Genomic DNA, 18,587 nt, shown 5'->3' on the forward strand with positions numbered 1-18,587 from the left:
GAAAAACAACAGAGCAAGTAAGATGCTGCTACTCCAGGAGCAGTGTTTCCCCACCACACTTCATGGCCAGCTGGATTGCTAATGAAGCATCAGCTGAATTGCTTTAGCTCCCAGCTCAGTATTCAAGGGCACACTGAAACCAACCCCAGCTAGCCATCTATGCTGTGGGAAGGAATGCTGGCCAGGGAGCTGGGCCATATAGAGCTGTTAGAAATCAGGTCTTCCCTGAGCCTCCTCTTCAGTTTGCAGCTTCCTGATTGGAATATACAGAGAAGTCAAAGCCAGACTCCTCTTGGAAATGCACAGCAATAGGCCTAGGGCAGTGAACACCACTTGAAACATGGGAATATCCCATTCATTTTTACCGTGGAAGGAAACAAACTTACAGGTTTCCTGAAGCTGCTATAGACTCTCTATCCTTGTTCAGTATTTGAGTGGATGAGCTCTTGAGCAATCTTGAGCAGAGGTTTGGAGAGGACAAATGTTCAAAGTCCCTTCCAACCCTGATCATTCTGTGATTCTAGAAAACTAGTATTTAGAGCTAAGTTTTCTAAAGGGCCCAGTTCCTATCTGTCATTTTCTGGAAGAGGTGATTTCTTCTGTAGGTTAAGTCCAAAGCCTTTCAGAGATGTGGCTGTAGGCTATCATGAGGAAAGATGCCAAGTTCCATCATCTTGTGCTAACCCCATCAACTCGTTTATTCTTGGTTTTAAACATAACAAAGGGAAGAATATGAAACTCACATTCCTACTGGTCATGTGGGAGACATTCCTTCCAGAATCTTCTCATCATGAAAAATCATTGTTGCTTCCCCCAAACAAAGAAAAAATCCCTAGTTAAGTGTAAAGCAATTTAAATGCTAACCTTAATTTTATTTAATAATGTTCTGCATGGAAAGGCAAAATTAATTCTGATTTAATTTGTGTTTTAAGTAAAGACAGCACAATTCCTAGAGAACAGTGGCAATTCCAAGTAGGCTTGTCGCAACAGGACCACTAACATGATTTATACAAGACTTTGCAGTATCAGCAGCAGCTGTAATATTACTGGAGTATTTGAATAAGCATTTGTATGGGAGAAAAAAAAAGGAAAAAACCCCAAACCACAAATGCCTCTTCTTTTACTTATAATTTGTGATTCGAGAAGTAGTTTCCTGGACAGCATCTTTTCCGTCTAACAGCTGTGAGGGCTTGGTCTATTCAGCTACTATGTGTATACTAGTTTCTAGAATTTCCACATCGGGGAAAACCCCCACCATTAATCTTCTTTTGTATAAAGAGTTATATCGGCATAAAGCAATGTTTGTTATTGGGAAAATTTGTTACATTTTTAAAGTACTTTATGTCTTTGTTTTTTTATGAAACCATGCTAGACGCAGCCTTATATATGCAAACTCCTGCTGTTTGAAACAGAATTCATTTGGTAAAGCTTCTCGGAGTGCTGTTGCAGAATAAATATGCCATTGATTTTGAAGACTGGGTCAGGGAAAAGCAGTTTGTTTCTGTAGCAATAGGCAAGACTGCAGAGTGACAGAGGTTCAGTCCTCTATCGATGTGAACTCAGAATTAAAACAAACATAATAGGGCTTTTATATATTTTCAGCAGGTATGAAGTGCTTTGTGAGGGGACCTGATATGGCAGTGCAGCATCTGCACAGAAGGAAGACTTGCTACTGCAATTTTAATATGTATTCCTAATAACTGGTGACCTATGGCCAGCCAGCCTTGGCTTGGTTCAGCTCATCCCTCTCTCCCTGGCTAGTTTTTAGATGTTGCAAGCATGTAGACACAGGAATATTTTTTTTTAATTTAATTTTATTTTGCTATAACTATAAAAGCTCTTTTCAGTCTAGGTCTGCATGGGCAACTCTCCCTGCTCTCACTGTACCGCTGAGGATGTGAAACAGGTAAACACAGAGCCATGCCTGCTAAACACCAGCAAAATGCTCTGCCAAAGAAGAAAACTGTTTTTCTTGTAGGGAAGCAGAGGCATTGGCACTGCAAAGAAAAAACAACCACCCATACCTCTGCAAAATATTATCCCCTCCACTTGGCCAGATGACAGCGGGTCACACTGAATAGGGCTGACTTCAGCGAGGCTGCAGAGAGTTAGCTCAAGCAACCCCCAAGGAAAGCTGAAGACAGTTTGGCTGAATTTGCTTGAAGTTCCACGCAGCAAAAAGCAGAGTATGGAAGTATTTCACAGAATACAGGCAGCTTCAAGGAAGGACATCTCTCTTTCCAAGTGTTTTCCATGTGCTGCTCATGGAGGTGGCAGAAGCCGCAGCCCCACGAGGGGGCTCTGCCAGCGCAGGTATCGGTGGCATCAGCCCACCCTTCCAGCTGTGCCCACTCACTTTTTGCCTGTAGACAAGGCATTCTGTGGGAAGCAACCTTAAAATAAACCTAAATATGCCTGATTTGGTGTGACACAAGAGTACCTCTCGTGTGTCAGGGTCTCTAAAGCCATTTAAGTGTCAGGGTGCTAGCTGGTATAGTCGTAGGTATAAACAGGGTAACCAGAATAGCAGTTCCCTCAGGGCTGTTTCCAGTGGAAGCAGCAAATACAAGGAGCATGACTGATAGCAGCTATGAGATGTGACCAGGCCGGAACATGTATAAATAGGTGGCAATGAGGAAATTACTCAGACACCTTGTTCTAACTAGATCTCCTCCAGCAGAAGACACTTGTACCACCAGTAGCTTAAGCAAGTCTGGTATTGAGATCAATCAAGTAGGGAAACTGCTACTGTATGTGAGAGAAACAGCTTCCTCTTATGCAGGACTGAATGCAGCGACAGGGAAGGGACATTTAAATAGCACACACTGATCAAGATAAGACACCTGAGTTTGACCTCTTTATATCTTTTAATAAAACTTCTGTTAAAATTCTGAAGGGAAAATAACTGTGTAGCAGTAATCATGAAAGTATAAGGAGAATATACTTTCCCGTTCAAGGAAAGATTCCTCCCTACAATGCATAAGAAAAATTGAGTGATGAAGGTCATTTAAATGCCACCGTACGTATCCCCTGGAACAACTGCCTGGGCTGATTGGTAATAGCACCTGTCAAATGCACAGCGCTTGACTGCTCACTGCTATTAGTAGAAGCAGCCACCGTGATTACAGGTGCAAACAGCCAGAGCAGCAGTGACGTAGGAGGATGATACACAGCAACAGCGGAGACAACTTCAGCAGGCTGCTGCTTACTAGCTGGCAGCAGGGGCGTGCTCCATCCTCATAGCACTGGCCTCACATGACCACCATGATGTCTTCCAGCGGCTTTCGGGTCAGCGCAGGCACAGTAGCATCTTTCTTGGGATAGCCAACAGGGAGCAGCAAGAGTAACTTCTCATTTGCTGGGCGCTGGAGCAGCACCCGGAGTTGGGGGCCACAGTTGAGGGGTGTGGAGGTCACGGTGTACAGACCCGCATTCTGCACCAAGACAGAGAGCAACAGAGTGAGACAGAGGACTGTGCTCTGTATTTGTATCTGTTTCTCTAACCAGACCCATACATGTTCTCCTACTGACAAGCCCAGAAACTAATCCACTGGACTGTCCTGATGGTTTTGGAACCCCTCATTTACCACTAACTTCAACCGTACTATAGAAGACACCTACTTTGCTTATAGAAAACTACAGTGTTTCTCTACCACAGCAACAGCACAGGCTAAAGGAAATAGCCTTATTCTGCCTGACACATCCTTTTCTGCCTATGCATTGTACAGCAGGAGCATGCCTGTGTGCTCAGCCTAATGGGGGACCCATGGCTACAGTGAAGGTGAGAGGCAGTTGTCCCTGCAATATCATTCCCTGGGGTTCATCTGTTTCATACAAATACATGTTTGGATTCTTGGCCCCATACAGCTGGCAAAAGGAAGTCTTACAGCTTTGTTCCTGCTCCAGAGCTGTGCCCCATAGGGACGGGGGCATGCTCCACCTCAGAGTTGGTAATAGGAGTCTAATACCGTATCTCATAGTTGCCAAAGTTTGGGCTTATGTCAGAACCCCAAAATAAGTCTATGTATCTCTCCCCCTCTCATATGAAATCCCATCATAATATTAATTCAGAGGTGCTCAGGCGATGAGCCTCTCATTTTAAGCAATCTCCACAGTCTTCTAAAGAGAAGAACTTCAATGGTGTCAGTTAATTAATAAGAGCTGGAGAAAGGAGCACACTCCCAGTGGTAGGGAGAAGTCTCACTCTGACTGCTTCTGAAGCGCTAGTGCTGGTTTGGCCCCACTCCCTGTGCATCCCCTTTTCTCTCAGCTCCACAAAGGAAAATACAGAGCCCTGCGCACCTGTGGACCAGCAACAGCCCACAGTGTGCTTCTGCACTGCCGCCTTCCCAGACCTCCCATCCTGAAAATCCTCCTCAGAAACAGCAGTGTGGGCAGGGAGGTATCACTCAAAACAGAGTGGAGGAGAAATGGCAGTTCCTGGTAGGAAATTGGACTAAAATAAGAGGTGGCACCTTGCTGTTATCCTGCTGACAGGCCAAGTTAAAAACCTCAATAGCTCCACGGTTTAAAGACTTGTGTGAGTACATCAGGTACAACAAGCAGAACTGAGCACTGAGAAACCACCAAGAAAATCCAACTGCCTGGTGTCAGACTTGCTGAGCTTTAGAAATCAGTTCTCTTGCAGAAACACCTTGGAAGGACTGATTGAAGTAGTACAGACTGTTCTGTGAAACATGTCCCTGACTTTTTTCTTTTTCCAGCATCGTATACTAAAAATGATTTGGGGTCAAGCCATTTTTTTAGGGTTTACTGAAAAAAAGGGGCAGTGTTGCACTGTACAGCCATGCCTGGGAAATCTGCAGACCCTGTTATTGTACAGCAGAAACTGCAGAGGCTGGGGTCTGTGCTGGGAGAGGAGTGACAACTCTGGAAGCACGCTGCATCACATTTTTCTTCTTGTTAACCAGTACCAAGAGTGGAAATCACCTTCTTAGATGTGGGCCAGTGCAGAGTAACTCTAAAACTCAAACCTAAGACATGTTGCCAGGAATTAGAGCAATCCAGAGGACTGATAATGTTAAAATCTAAATTTGGTTCCACCCTCATCTGGGCAGAACAGTCTTGGTATGTAACCCAAACTGATATATTGATACCCAGTGTTCCAGTTTTGTCAATGTACCTGCAGTGCAGCAAGCAGGATACCACAGGCAATAGAAACACTGATTTCATTGTAGTAGTGGGTCTTCTTTTTGCCATTTGGAAGCCGCCCATATACCTGCTTGAAAATGAGGATCAGATAGGGAGCAGTATCCAAGTACTCTTTGATCCAGTTTGTTCTGCAAGAAAATAACATTTAAGACATTTATTTTAAGACCTTTTAACTTTCCCATAAGTCACATTTACTGCCTGCAAAGGGGCACTAAAGGTACACAACAATTACAGCGGTAGACTAAAGCTTAGAACATTTACTGAAAAGGATTATCAGCTTAAACACAAGCATTTCTGAGGGGAAACAAAAAAAGCTTGCACGGAGTTCTCAATTTTAACAGATTCGGCTGAGGAGTTGATGCACTCACTCTGAAGAGTGGAGCTGCATAAAACAGGAGGTAGTTGTCAGCATTTTATCTATCAACTGGCCTCATGAGCATTTGCCTTTGAGATTATTTAATTCCTGGGATTCTGCAGATTTACAGCTCCAACTGTTACCAGCAATGCCATTTTTTTGTGATTGCAGGGAAAACTGCTGGCAGAAAAGTTCAAAATTTCTTGATCTAAGGTGTAAACCTAAATGCATTCTCACCACAAAAAAATGTTACTCCCTTTTTGTGTATTTCCACCCTGTTAGAATTCATTTGGTTCAGCAGTACCAGGAAACTGGGGAGAGTTTAAGGAACAAAGACTTGAAAAGAACATTTTTTAAATAAGGTTTTTAAAACTGAGCTGAATGGTTTTTCTTTCTTTCTTCCTGAAGATGGCGGCGGGGGGTGATGTAGGGGGAGCAGGGGAGGACAGACCGAAACTTTCCAAGAAGTTTTCCCTTCTTCCCAGACCAAAGCACAGCTCTCTCCATACCCCTTGACTTTTTCATACCTCAATCTTTTCAGGTCATTAACCCATCTGTCTCCCATCCTTTTTTTGTAGTTGATCTCTTCTTCTTCTTCCACAATCTCACGAATCTTATGTTTTAAATGTGGATCTTGAACTACCACAAAGGTCCAAGGCTCAGTGTGCGCTCCACTGGGTGAAGTGCCTTAACACAAAAATAGGGAAAGACGAAAGCCTGGTTGGCACATCGGTGAAGGAGGGTGTGCAGTGAGAGGTATCAGCTCTTCTTTGTGGGCTTTCAAACTGACCCAACAGAGCAATGGGAAAGCAAGTTGATGGGATGGGAAGTTCTAGGTGGACAATCTCTGTTCATTTGTTTCTTGGAGAACGTGAAGTCCCGTACAAGGACAGAGGTTCATACAGCCATCTGACAGGAAATCTGGGCTAGGTGGTTGTAAAAATCCCTTTGTGGTTCTTACAATGAGGCGGTATTATTAAGGTGCAGCATATGCACACTGTAATGTTAATGTAAAGCATTATACCCAAAGCAGCTCACTGAATGTGCAACCAGCTCTGGGGCATGGTTTTAGCTGAAGGGCAAACCTAATGGCTTCCAGGGAAACGAGGCTGAGTGACCACCCGCAGGAGTCTGTCACCGACTGACAAATGATGGGGAGCTGAACAATGCAGACATCTGTCATATAGCACACAAGTTTCAGCTTGCTGTCCCAAAGACAGATGGTGCATGTAGGTGTGCCCATACCAAGTCTGTGCTTGCTTATTCAGCCTCGATTATTACACACCAGCACCACCAGAGAATATTTTAACTGCCCTAGCCGGTGAAAGCCAGAGGCTGAAGAACAGTTATCTGCACAAGCTCGCAGAGAAAAAGGTAAGGAGACTGTTGAGGTCTCCCCAGGCCCTCATACGCATTGCAAAAAACACTTGAAGGTCTTGAACACTTACTGTATTTGCTTATCTAAGCCCTGATTTCAGTCCAAGAAACATTGAATAAGCAACCTGAATTGTCTTTTATATGAAAATGTGTTTATACTGTGAACATTGCTTCTCCTCAGGTTTGGTTAAGAACTGATAGCATTTATGGTTTGCTTGGTTTTCTTTTCCTCCACACAGCCCGAAGCTTTCAGGGTTACTAAGTACTTCATCTGCACTCCAGGCTTGTTCACTGTGCTGTATTTGCCAAAACATGCTCAGTGTTTTAATGACTCCCAGCTAATTAGAGGAAGATGGAGACTCGGTAGAGTGCAGTAACATAGCTGCTTTCGGTTTTTAAAGGGAAAACAATGTACATCAATTGCTCAGAATCTCTATATTATCCACCCTGCTAGAGGCTACTGAACTTTTCTCTAAGGGACCTTGTGAATGTTTTCTATACTACCAGCAACTGGTTCATAGAAGAAAAATAATGAGGGTCAGAAACTCTCCTGGCTGAAGTCAATGTTACTAAAGCAGAGAGGAGATTAGGCCAGGACATTACAGTAATAATTTGAAACGTGAAAAAAAATTAAATTCTTTTCTGACAGCCAAATGACCTCAATCAGGGTCCTCAGTGTAATTGAGTCATATGCAATAGGAGGCTGCCACCGATACTGAAAGAACTGGAAAAGGATTTTTTGTTCTAGACTGAAAGTTTTTTCCCATAATAAACCCCAACCATTTATGTCAAAAAATGTTCCACATGGCTAGGACAATTTGATCAATTTGGTCAGGGGAAAAATCCCACAAAAAAACCCCACATGATAAATATCATCATAACAAATGAAATTTTAGATCATGTGAAGTACACATGGTTTGACATTTTTTGAGAGAAAACACTAAATATTTCTATTTGAAAGCTGTTTCACTAAACTGTATATCAATTATTTTAAATAACATCTTCTAATGCTTGAAAGAAAATGTTTTGCTTCATGCTGTTGAAATGGTCTTTTTGCCTTTTGGGTGCACTGCAAATACAAAGAAATTGGGAATGCTCCAAAACAATCCCTGATATAGAGTCGTTCAAGCTGAGTAATTTCCAGTCAGTCAAAGGGTGCTCATTCATTATGGCTGCAGGTGACTTGAAGGAAAACCATATGACAAATGCCAATTCCCTTGACTTTTCCACATCACTTTCACCCAGTTGAACAGCAGTGTTGATCTTTTAATTATTTTTTTTTCCTCCAGACCTTGAACCATTCAGTTCCATACCTGCTGTTCTGATGACATTATCGATGACCTCCCTGGGGACCGGCTCATCACTGAGAAATCTAACAGATCGCCTCTTATTAAGAAGCTCATAAAAGGTCTGTGACCTTTCAATCATTTCGGCCTTAGAGTAGCGCTCCGCAAAGAAGGGGACATGGGCAACATTTTCATCAAGTCCTTGCCAATCTTCATCAACCTCTGCAAGAAAATAAAAGTGATTAGGGATATTTGTTTTTCTCTAGGGAATGCTGTTTATATCTTTGGCATTCACCACCATAAGGCACTTTGGCCTACACTGGCATACATCGCATTTCTGCACCTCTGAAAAGGCAAAGTCTGAAGTTCCAGTTGACACAACTCATTGATCCCTCGCTCTAGCTACTGAATAAACACCTTGTTTAAATACCAAGAGGCAGAAGGGTCCTGGCAGGCTGTAGCAAGTGTGACCCATAGAGAAGTTTTGGCCATCTCCACTTTGGTCTGCAAGGCTGCCTGTAAAAGTGGGTTACAAACTGAAACAAGAGTGAAAAGGAAGTCAAGCTTTCAGCCCACTTCTCTCACTAAGTGAATGTGAACATGCGTGTTCCTTCCCGAGCACTCTAATAAGAAAAAAATCAATTCAATTACTGAAGTCAAGGAGAGGGTTTAACTACGAAGATGTGTAAAATCTCTGAAGAGCTGAATGCCAGCTTCTTCCATATTCATGTTTCATAGCAGAAGCATTTTGAGTCTAGGCTGTGCGCAAATGTGACTTTGTGGTTAAGTTCTTTGGTTTCACGATACTTTCATCATAAGAGGAAATGGATGACAGGCAACTGTACTTAGGATAACAACATATCAAATGTGGGATATTGTGTTTCTTGTCTTTAATTTAAGAACTCAAATGGTTCCTCGTTTCACTGAAATCTGTCTCCTTGGAATTGTTTTATACCACAAAATGCATCTTCTGTTGCCTCTGAGATCTCTACTTTCTCCCCTGTGTTCCTAGAATCAGCGGGGCTAGCAATTTTTTGCAACTATGATGTGGAAATTAAAGCCATTTAAATTTTGCATTTTGACTAGTCAATAATATTGAGCAATCTGCTACAGAGGGCTGAATCGGGGGGGAAAAATCCAGTTCTTTTTCAGTTACCATTAGGATATTATTCTGAGATCATAGCAATCACCACTGCAAATTCAAACACCCATTATTTCTGTATTTTAGTAGTATGCGGTTGCCTTAGAGACCAGGCTGATTTTTGGTTCGTTATATAAACAGCAGTGAAATATTCCTAAGTGTGGCTCAGCATATGCAAGAGGCTGCAATGTATCCAGTTTCATATGTGGAACCTAAAAAGAATGCTTCTGGTCCCCACACAACATACGTTACGTTTTGCATGCAAAGAAGTCACCCAGAAAGTTTGTTTTGTTTAGCATTTCATGCCTGCCTTAAGCACTCTTGGTCACAGTCTGCAAGGACCTGGCTCCAGGGCAATGGGAAGCAGTGACCCATTGTAAAATCACTTTTGTGGGAATCTTGCACGCTCAAACTGAGCATTCTTCCTAGTGCTCCTTTATGGTTTGCACTTAGTACAGTAGATTATTTACTATTTAATAGCAACTGGCTGACTAGGACTTGCCCTTTGTTAGGATTCTGGTGATGAACTTTTTCAGAAACTTTCACATACCCTTTTTTGCTCTTCCTCCCCCACATTCTGTGAAGGGAATACCAGGGGTTATAAAGGCCATGTTTACACTAGCAAGCAGTATGGTGCAATAGGATGTTGGGAGGAAGAGCTTCTGCTGGGGACCCAGTGTTCACCATCCTACACATTTCAGAGTGATAGAGTAGCTGGAGAGGAGAGGCAAGGACAAAGTTAGGGCTCTGTGCCCCTCCTAATTGTATGGTTGGCATGCTGCCATAGCATGCCATTTTCAAGGATCAACCTATGAAGCTCGTGAAAGTCAAAATGCAACCTTTCATTGAAGATTTACAGGGAATGCAGTTGTGGAATCATTTGCTGGATGCAGACCTCTGCCTCTTGGCATCTCTGCCTGGTAAAAAGTGCAACCCTCAGCCCAGAGGGTAGGGTCTGTGTAAGCAGTGGCACAGTGACCTTACTTTGGTTTTACTGAGACATCAGCAGTGAAGATGTGAGAAAGAGTATGAGCTAAATCCATACTGGACGAGAAAGAAAAATAAGAAAAAACTAAAACACATTCCACAGATAGAAGTTGTGATAGTGATGGCTGGCAGCCAAAGGACTTGAGAGAAAAAGCGATGATCCAAAAATGTATAAAACCCTAAGGGAAAAAAACAGGGAAGCTGGGAAACAGCAACTCAGCAATCCTTTCTGACTTGACTGAGGACTGCCTGGCCAATAGAGAAATTCAGAAGCTGTCCATTGATAAAGACAAGACAGAAATCATCCAAGCTTTGGCTAAATAACATCTTCTAAAAGATTCTCTGGAAGGACTTACATGCCTGAAAGCTGGATGACCTCCTACAACTGTCTTGAATGGTCCAATAACATTAGTTCTCCCTCTCCAAATCCATCTTGTGTATCACAGTACTGAAACTACAACAAGGATATTCATTGCTGAACTGAGATTTAGCAGTTACACAGAATGAAGCACATCTTCATTTTATCCATAGGCACTCACGTAAGAGGAGTTGCTAAATGGGAGATAACGAAAAACATCCTGAAGCCAGCTGAGCTCATACATTGTCTATCAGAGAGCAGAATCTGGCCAGAAAACTATACTGGAAGTAGGTATTATATTAGTGTCTTGGTGAAGATTTTAGGTCAGACTATACTATTTGTGCTTATATCAATATACTATAGTGATCATCCTTATCCATTTCCCAAGCTTACAGTCTTGAATGTCTGTGGAAATACTATGATAACATTAGAAACCAGGCTTGCCAGCTCAAAGTCCAATAGCTTAATAAAATAACCTGTTCTCTCATGCAGTGGCTCTCTTTGCTTTGGCTTCTGTGAGGGGCAGTATGTTATTAAAATGAAAAGTAAATACCCATAAACTGATAAGTGATAATAAGTGATTAAAAAGAATTAAGAACTCAGATTGAACAATTCAGGAATGAGGAAACAGAGAGATCTGGCGTTTCTTTAAATCAAAGGTTTAAAAATACTCTTAGAAGTAGTTGGTTGGATAAACATCTCAAAACACAGAATTGTAGGGGTTAGAAGGGACCTCAAGAGATCATCAGGCCCAACACCCCAGAAGTGATCTATAGGCAACTAGGAATGAAAGAAAAAGGTTAGCAAAGACACATAGGTCTTGCAAATCAGAAAGTATAAAACTCGCAGTATTCCCTAAGGACAAGCTGTGTTGAATTCTGTGAGGTTTGCTTGTTTGAGGTTTTTCTTCATGTAAGTAGAAGAGAAGAAAAGAAGCAAAGCTGCTGTGTGGTCTGGGTGGTTCAACTTAATACTAGCATGATGAAAGAAGAAACGTACTTTCAAAGATGTTGAGCATGGGACATAGAAGTGGTGACTAGTGAAAGTACGAGAATCACAGTGTCTGAGCTCAAGATTTGTAAGCAAGATTTAAAATGCACTCAAAACGGGAACACTGGCCTAGAAGATCCCAGAAGTGAGAGAACTGTCATACAAACCAAAATTTTCCTGGTAATTTTATTTTATTTTTAATAATAAATTCATCTATTATTTATTCTCTTCCACCATGTGTCTACCATTCACTCTTAGCAGTTAACATTACCCATATGCTAAGCTAAAATCATTATCAGCACCATCTGTTTAGTGCATGTTCTCTATATCTTTAATTGCTGTGTTTGGACATACTCCTGTTTGTACAGTCACGTTATAAAATACTACAGATGTCTTGTTTACATCTCTGTATCCCATCATTTGATGGACAACAGAAATCCTGCTAGTCAGTCTAACGTCTTGTTAACCACCTTCTCAAGATTGCTATAATTTCTCTTGTACATTTGCAATAGTCATCAGGCTTCCTCGTTTTTAAACAAATCTGAAGTAGTTTTGGCTAGATATCCCAAGTGAAATCTCATTTTAAAAGTACTCTTTCTCAAATTCTATCAGAAGTTCCTCTCTGGAAATATTTTAGAATGATGTTTGTGTTCTTCCCAGCAGTTCATATGGGTGGTTATAATAAGACTACAAACAGTGTAATAAATTTTGCTTCAGTTTGCAGCAAAAAGTTCTCACCACTAGTTCCTGATAACAAACTCGCGCTGAGAACAATGACTTGTCATTTCACTTCTGTTGACCATTTATTTTACCTACCCTGATGCTTCCCTGTGTTGTTTGCTGCATGTGGTACATCATGAAGAAATTTCATTTGCATAGTCCTCAGATTTGTGCAATTCCCACCAGATAATATTAACAATTTGTCCTGAGACTGACCCTTGAGGGACTTCACTTGCAACCTCAGTCTAAGCCAATGCATTTGTTTTCCAAACCAGCTCTTTCATTTTTCTCTCTAAGAAATTGCTTTCTAAGCATAGAGTTCCTCTCCAATCTTCTTTTCCAATGTAAAGACAATATATAGAAAAGAAGATCACAGAATCATAGAATCTTAGGGGTTGGAAGGGACCTCGAGAGATCATCGGGTCCAACCCCCCTGCCAAAGCAGCTCCCTAGCTCACATTGCACAGATAGGCATCCAGATGGGTCTTGAATATCTCCAGAGAAGGAGACTCCACCACCTCCCTGGGCAGCCTGTCCCATGGCTCTGTCACCCTCACTGTGAAAAAGTTCTTCCACATGTTGGTGCAGAACTTCCTATGTTCCAACTTGCAGCCATTGCCCCTTGTCCTGTCTCCACAGACCACTGAAAAGGAGCTGGCTAATTCCCCCTGCATCCCATGCTTAAGGTATTTATAAACATTAGTAAGGTCCCCCCTTAGTCTTCTTTTCTCAAAGCTGAACAGTCCCAGCTCACTCAGCCTTTCCACAAAGGGGAGATGTTCCAGGCCCTTAATCATCTTTGTAGCCCTTCTCTGGACTCTCTCCAGGAGATCCCGGTCTTTTTTATACCAGGGAGCCCAGAACTGGACACAATACTCCAGGTGGGGCCTGACCAGGGCAGAGTAGAGGGGGAGGATCACCTCCTTTGACCTGCTGGCCACACTCCTCCGGATGCACCCCAGGATCCCATTGGCTCTCTTAGCCTACAGGGCACACTGCTGGCTCATGGCCAACCTGTCATCTACCACGACCCCTAGGTCCTTCTCCACAGAGCTCTTCTCCAGCAGGTCATCCCCCAGCCTGTAGTGATTCAAGCAGCTGTTCCTTCCCAGGTGCAAGACTCTCCACTTGCTTTTGTTGAATTTCATCTGGTTTCTCCCTGCCCAGCTCTCCAGCCTGTTCAGGACTCACTGGATGGCAGCGCAGTGTTCCTGCGTGTCAGCCACTCCTCCCAGCTTTGTATCATCGGGTACTTGCTGAGGGTGGATGCTATTCCCTCATCAAGGTCGTCAATAAAGATATTAAACAGGACTGGACCCAACACCGAGCCCTGGGGAACACTGCTAGTCACAGGTCTCCAGTCAGACTCTGCTCCACTGATCACCACAATCAAATATATATAAAGAAAGTTTTCAGATCTTTGGACTTAAAATGCTGGGCAACTGTCCCTATGTGTTTTTTTCCATGATTAATAGCAGGCTGCTACGTGATCATCTGCTACAGGAGTCACAGTAGAGAATCCAATCCTGAACTGTGCGTGCAGCTAATAGGGAACTAAAAGAGATGGAGTACCTTACTAGCAGACTATAAATACTGGTTAGGTTAGCAAGCTAATCCTGGAAACCTCAAGAGTCGGTCAAGGATTTTAAGCAACAAGTATCGAGTGGGAGATGCAGAACCTAGACGAAGCCATCAAAATACTGTAGAAATAATCTCAAACTGGAATATAGTAGCAGAAGGCTTCATAAGATCATCAGAGGAAAGGAGTGGGTGTTTTATAAAGAGATTTGCTGGTTTACCTAGTAAAAGAAAAGCTGAGAAGTAGTCTGACCACTGTCTATAAACCACAGGAGGTTATACATCAGGGCTGGAAAAATACCCTTTAAACCAACAAGAGGATGAAATGGGGGAAATGGGTAGTATTAAATAAGCTTGGGCAGGCAGAGGAGGATTTTTAATACATAGCACAAAACTCTGGAATAGCTTTCCAGCAAGGTTAAAGAAATGGGGTCTAAAAAGGCCAGTTTTCATGTTCATTCAGATGATGACAATGGTTGGAGGTGTTTGCAGCATCAGGGAGACAAACATAATGTTGCACCATGTCCATAAAAGTCCCGTATTCCTAAATGACACAAAGTGTGAATTGTCATTGAATTGGAAAATTAAAGCGCTACTGACTCGTTCATGTCAGCAGTATTATTAAAATTATGAACTTCAGGAGAGGGGAAATGTGTCTATGTGGGAGAGGACTATCATAAGAAGTATCACAAGCAACAAGCAGTGCACTTTCAGAACAGATAGAACATTCGGGCATTTGTACGTTGCTTTTTAGTCCTGAAGTGGAATACATCACCAGAGGCCACCAGTTAAATACATTGTAATAAAATGCCTTTGCTACTAATCACTGCAACTGATCCCCAGAGAAACAAGGATACAAATGAAATTCAACTTTATTGTCCACATCACTGTAAACTATGTCTGTTTTCACCTTATCCATCAGTTGTATTGATCTGAATATGTGACCGGAGAAGTAACCAATACACAATAAACTCCCTGGACTAAAGATTGAACTTGGCTTTGCAACAATCTAAATCTAATGAAGTAAACTTGAAGCAGTGGAAATGAGATATCACCACTTTGGGATCAGATGCCCACCACTAGAAGAGAGCCCTTGTGACTCATCATTCAAGGCAAGGCTGAAGAAATATAATTTTCATCTGTATCTAATTGGGAATCACACATGGCCTAACACAAGACACGGCCAGATGCACATGCATACACAGACCGTTCTTGCCCATCCAGAACACATGAATCTCTCATTCTGGATCTCATAAAGGAAGGAAGAAGTTACAGCACAGATGGGTATGCAAACAAATCTGAAGTACTGCCAGCTATGGCATTAAACAAATTAACTAAGTGAATACTTTCCACTTAACCACACAACTGGGTTTCTGGCTACTCTGAGAAGCACCCAACCCTTCAGCTGCTGAAAGCATAACACAGGCAAGCTCATGAGCACTTGGCCCTTCCTCTTCTACCCTTCACTGCCAACAAGTGACTCTACTGAGTCTGTCCAAGCGGTTCAGCTAACTACACCTCATGCTTTGCAGCTCAAAGGTATGTCCCTCTCAGGGGAAACATCCCACTTGAGGGACGTTTCATGGGCCTGATGATGCCCCAGTAAGTTCAGTGTTTTTATTACAGACCACTTCACTCCCTCGGCAAAGCACCCTCACCTTAGTCATGACCAGGTATGGAAAGACTTGGCCTTCAGCTGCCTCTTCCTGTCAGGGGGCTATTCAAAATTCAACCTAGATCCTATCTTTAGACAAGGCCTTAAAAAATGCTTCCTTCTCACCTAATTAAAATTCTCTTTAGAGGAACTTTTGTTTTAAACACTATTAAGAAATCTCTGTTTCCATCCATGTTTTCTCTTTAACATCCAGTACAGTCAATGAAAATTTTAAAACTGACAAGGTGAACATGTTTTGATCCTCAATTATACACATTAGTAGGGTAGCAGATCCTTACTGAGGTGGCCACATTCTCTTCTCATTCAGGCTGGGCTTTGCCCTGCTGAAGAAAAATTCCTGAACATGATGCAATTACTGTAATTTTTCTGGAAATAAGAGACATGTCTGTTTTGCAAAGATGTTGGTTTTGAACACAGCATTACGGGGAAGATCATTATTTGTTGTTAAAAGCAACATAGCAAGAAAGCCTAATCTAATGTTGGATTACATGGTACACTGAGAAAGGTTTTCTTTAAAAACAGAATCATAGACTGGGTTGGGTTAGAAGGAACTCTAAAGACCATTGAGTTCCAACCCCCTGTCATGGGCAGGGACACCCTCCACTAGAACAGGTTGCCCAAAGCCCCATCCAGCCTGGCTGTGAACACTGCCAGGGAGGGGCAGCCACAGCTTCTCTGTGCAGCCTGTGCCAAGGCCTCACCGCTCTCACAGGGGAGAATCTCTTCCTAACAACTAATCTAAATCTCCCCTCCTTCAGCTTAAGGCTATTTCCCCTTGTTCTATCACTACGTGCCCTTGCAAACAGTCCCTCTCCAGCTTTCCATAGGTCAGGTACTGGAAGGCTGAAGCAAGGCCTTCTCTTCTCCAGGCTGAACAAGGCCAACTCTCTCAGCCTGTCTTCACATGAGAGGTGCTCCAGCCCTCTGATCATCTTTGTGGCCCTGCTTTGCACCTGCTCCACCAGGTCCATGCCTGTCTTGTGCTGGAGATCCCAGAGCTGGATGCAGTAAACAAAAATACAATCTCCTTTCAGCAACAGCATAAATTTGTCTGTCTACCTGTCAGTTTTTTTATAAGTGATTTAAAACTAGTGCAGTTTTGAATTTGGCACCTGAGTAAAAGGGAAAACAACTAAGACATAGTAAAATAACAGTTTATGTATGGAGCTGTGGCAGGAAGGCTTCTTGTTAAGTGCTAATAGGTTTGTTTATTTAGAGGATCTAAATTTTTAAACTGATAGAAACAACTGTAGTCAAAGATGTCCCTGATAATTCATAGATTATCACTTGAACTACCCATGGGAATTTTAATTTGCAGCAATTTAATTGAACTTGTAGGCCATTAAAGACAAAGAAAATATGGGATAATTTTATACAGAATCTAGTTTTCAACATACAAAGGAAGGTACAACATAGGTACTAACGTTTCAAGAAATTTTATATATTTGGGAAGTAGCTAACATGGTTGAAAAGGTTTCAAGTAGCAACTACTTCTGGAAACAGATGGACAGTACTAACTCAAACTACACTGAACATCAAGAAATAATAGCTTAGGAAAAGGTGTATGTGCAGAAATAGTTTCAAGATTCCTAGAAGTGGACTCAGGCAATGTGTCATTATGGGACAAAAGCCACACAAAGAGCCTTTGAAATCAGCTTGAGTAATAAGGACTATGTTAACCCCAAATTTAACAACAGAACAGAATTCTATAGATTTTGATTTCACAAAGAAATGAAGGGAACTTATGGACAATAGTCAAGAAGCAAAAAGAAGGGAGGGTACATTTTGTGTTCAGACTTTTGCCCAAGCTGTGCATCAGAATTCACTACTGGAAGAAAAAAAAAAAAGAAAAAAAAAAAAGAAAAAAGAAAAAAAAGGCAGTGTGTGGGGGGGGTGCATTCTATACAGGTTCAAATATGTAGTTGAGTGAACAGGGATTAGCACCATCATCACATTTTGTTCTTAAATATTTGATCAACATACTTCCCAAACACTATGACACAAGTGCCAATCCAACTAAAGCTCTTGTGGACATTTGCAGAAGTCACAACTGGAGGACTTTTTTAAGAACAGTAATAAACCCATTTACAAGTTTTCCAAGGGTGCGGAGATCAAATATGTAGCACTGGACGGTAACGTAGGATGAGATATCTATAAAATCAGCCTGCAGATATAAACTCTCTGCTTCAGTATTCCCTTTGCTCACACAAATGAGGCCTGGGAAGAGACTGAGGGAGCTTCGCCAGCATCTTCTTTCCCTACATTCCCTACAGAGCCCCTCATCGGTCTGAGATACACTGGGCAGAGGGCCAGAGGCCAATCTTTGAAAATGCATTTTCTTTTTGCACTCTGACCTGTGGGATCTGGAGGAAACAGAGATTTGCACCGAGTAACATAATATCAGGGCTGCCTCCTTCCATGGAGCTCAGGGCACAGCAGCAATAGCATTTACCCCCTCACAGATCATATCTTCTTTATTAATATCAGCAGATCAAATTCAAACAACAAAACCGCTCAGATGATTTTTCTTACCTTCTTCTTCTAAGTGGTGGTCAGTGCCATCTTTTAAATCTTCATCCACCCATGGGCGAGGTAGAGGCTTGTTTTTAGTCTCACGCTGTTCCTTTCCTCTGTTAGTCTTCTTCAGTATTACCCCAACCAAAACGCATATAATGGCTATAAAGACTGGGGTTAGGGAAGAAAAGAGTGCCATGGCTGGGGGAATGAGGAGCTTTCCTTCAAAGTTCAGTAGTTTCTCCTGAAAAGAAAAGGTTGAAACAGGAAGCGCAGAACGGCAGTGAGCAGAAAGGGGTGGACCTGAGGCTCAGCCCTCAACCCTATCCCTGCCTTCTACTTTCCAGACACCGCCCCCAGAATCTACACCACGATGTGCTTCTGCTGTTAAGCAGACCTAGACTTCCCTATTTTCTGGGAAGAAACTGCCCATA

General features: G+C 42.3%; 1 protein-coding gene across 1 annotated transcript; it reads right to left on the reverse strand.

Moving 5' to 3' along the window:
* Nucleotides 1–2,854: 2,854 nt before the first annotated feature.
* On the reverse strand, nt 2,855–18,352 carry IYD (iodotyrosine deiodinase; the record flags this gene model as incomplete). Its single annotated transcript, XM_084262027.1, has 5 exons — nt 2,855–3,434; nt 5,144–5,300; nt 6,055–6,214; nt 8,218–8,412; nt 18,172–18,352. 5 exons carry the CDS (start codon nt 18,350–18,352, stop codon nt 3,252–3,254), a joined length of 876 nt encoding a protein of 291 aa, XP_084118153.1. The 3' UTR covers nt 2,855–3,251.
* Nucleotides 18,353–18,587: the final 235 nt, after the last annotated feature.

Source organism: Gallinula chloropus (genome assembly GCF_964237585.1).
Source record: "Gallinula chloropus genome assembly, chromosome: 3".
NCBI lineage: Eukaryota > Metazoa > Chordata > Aves > Gruiformes > Rallidae > Gallinula > Gallinula chloropus.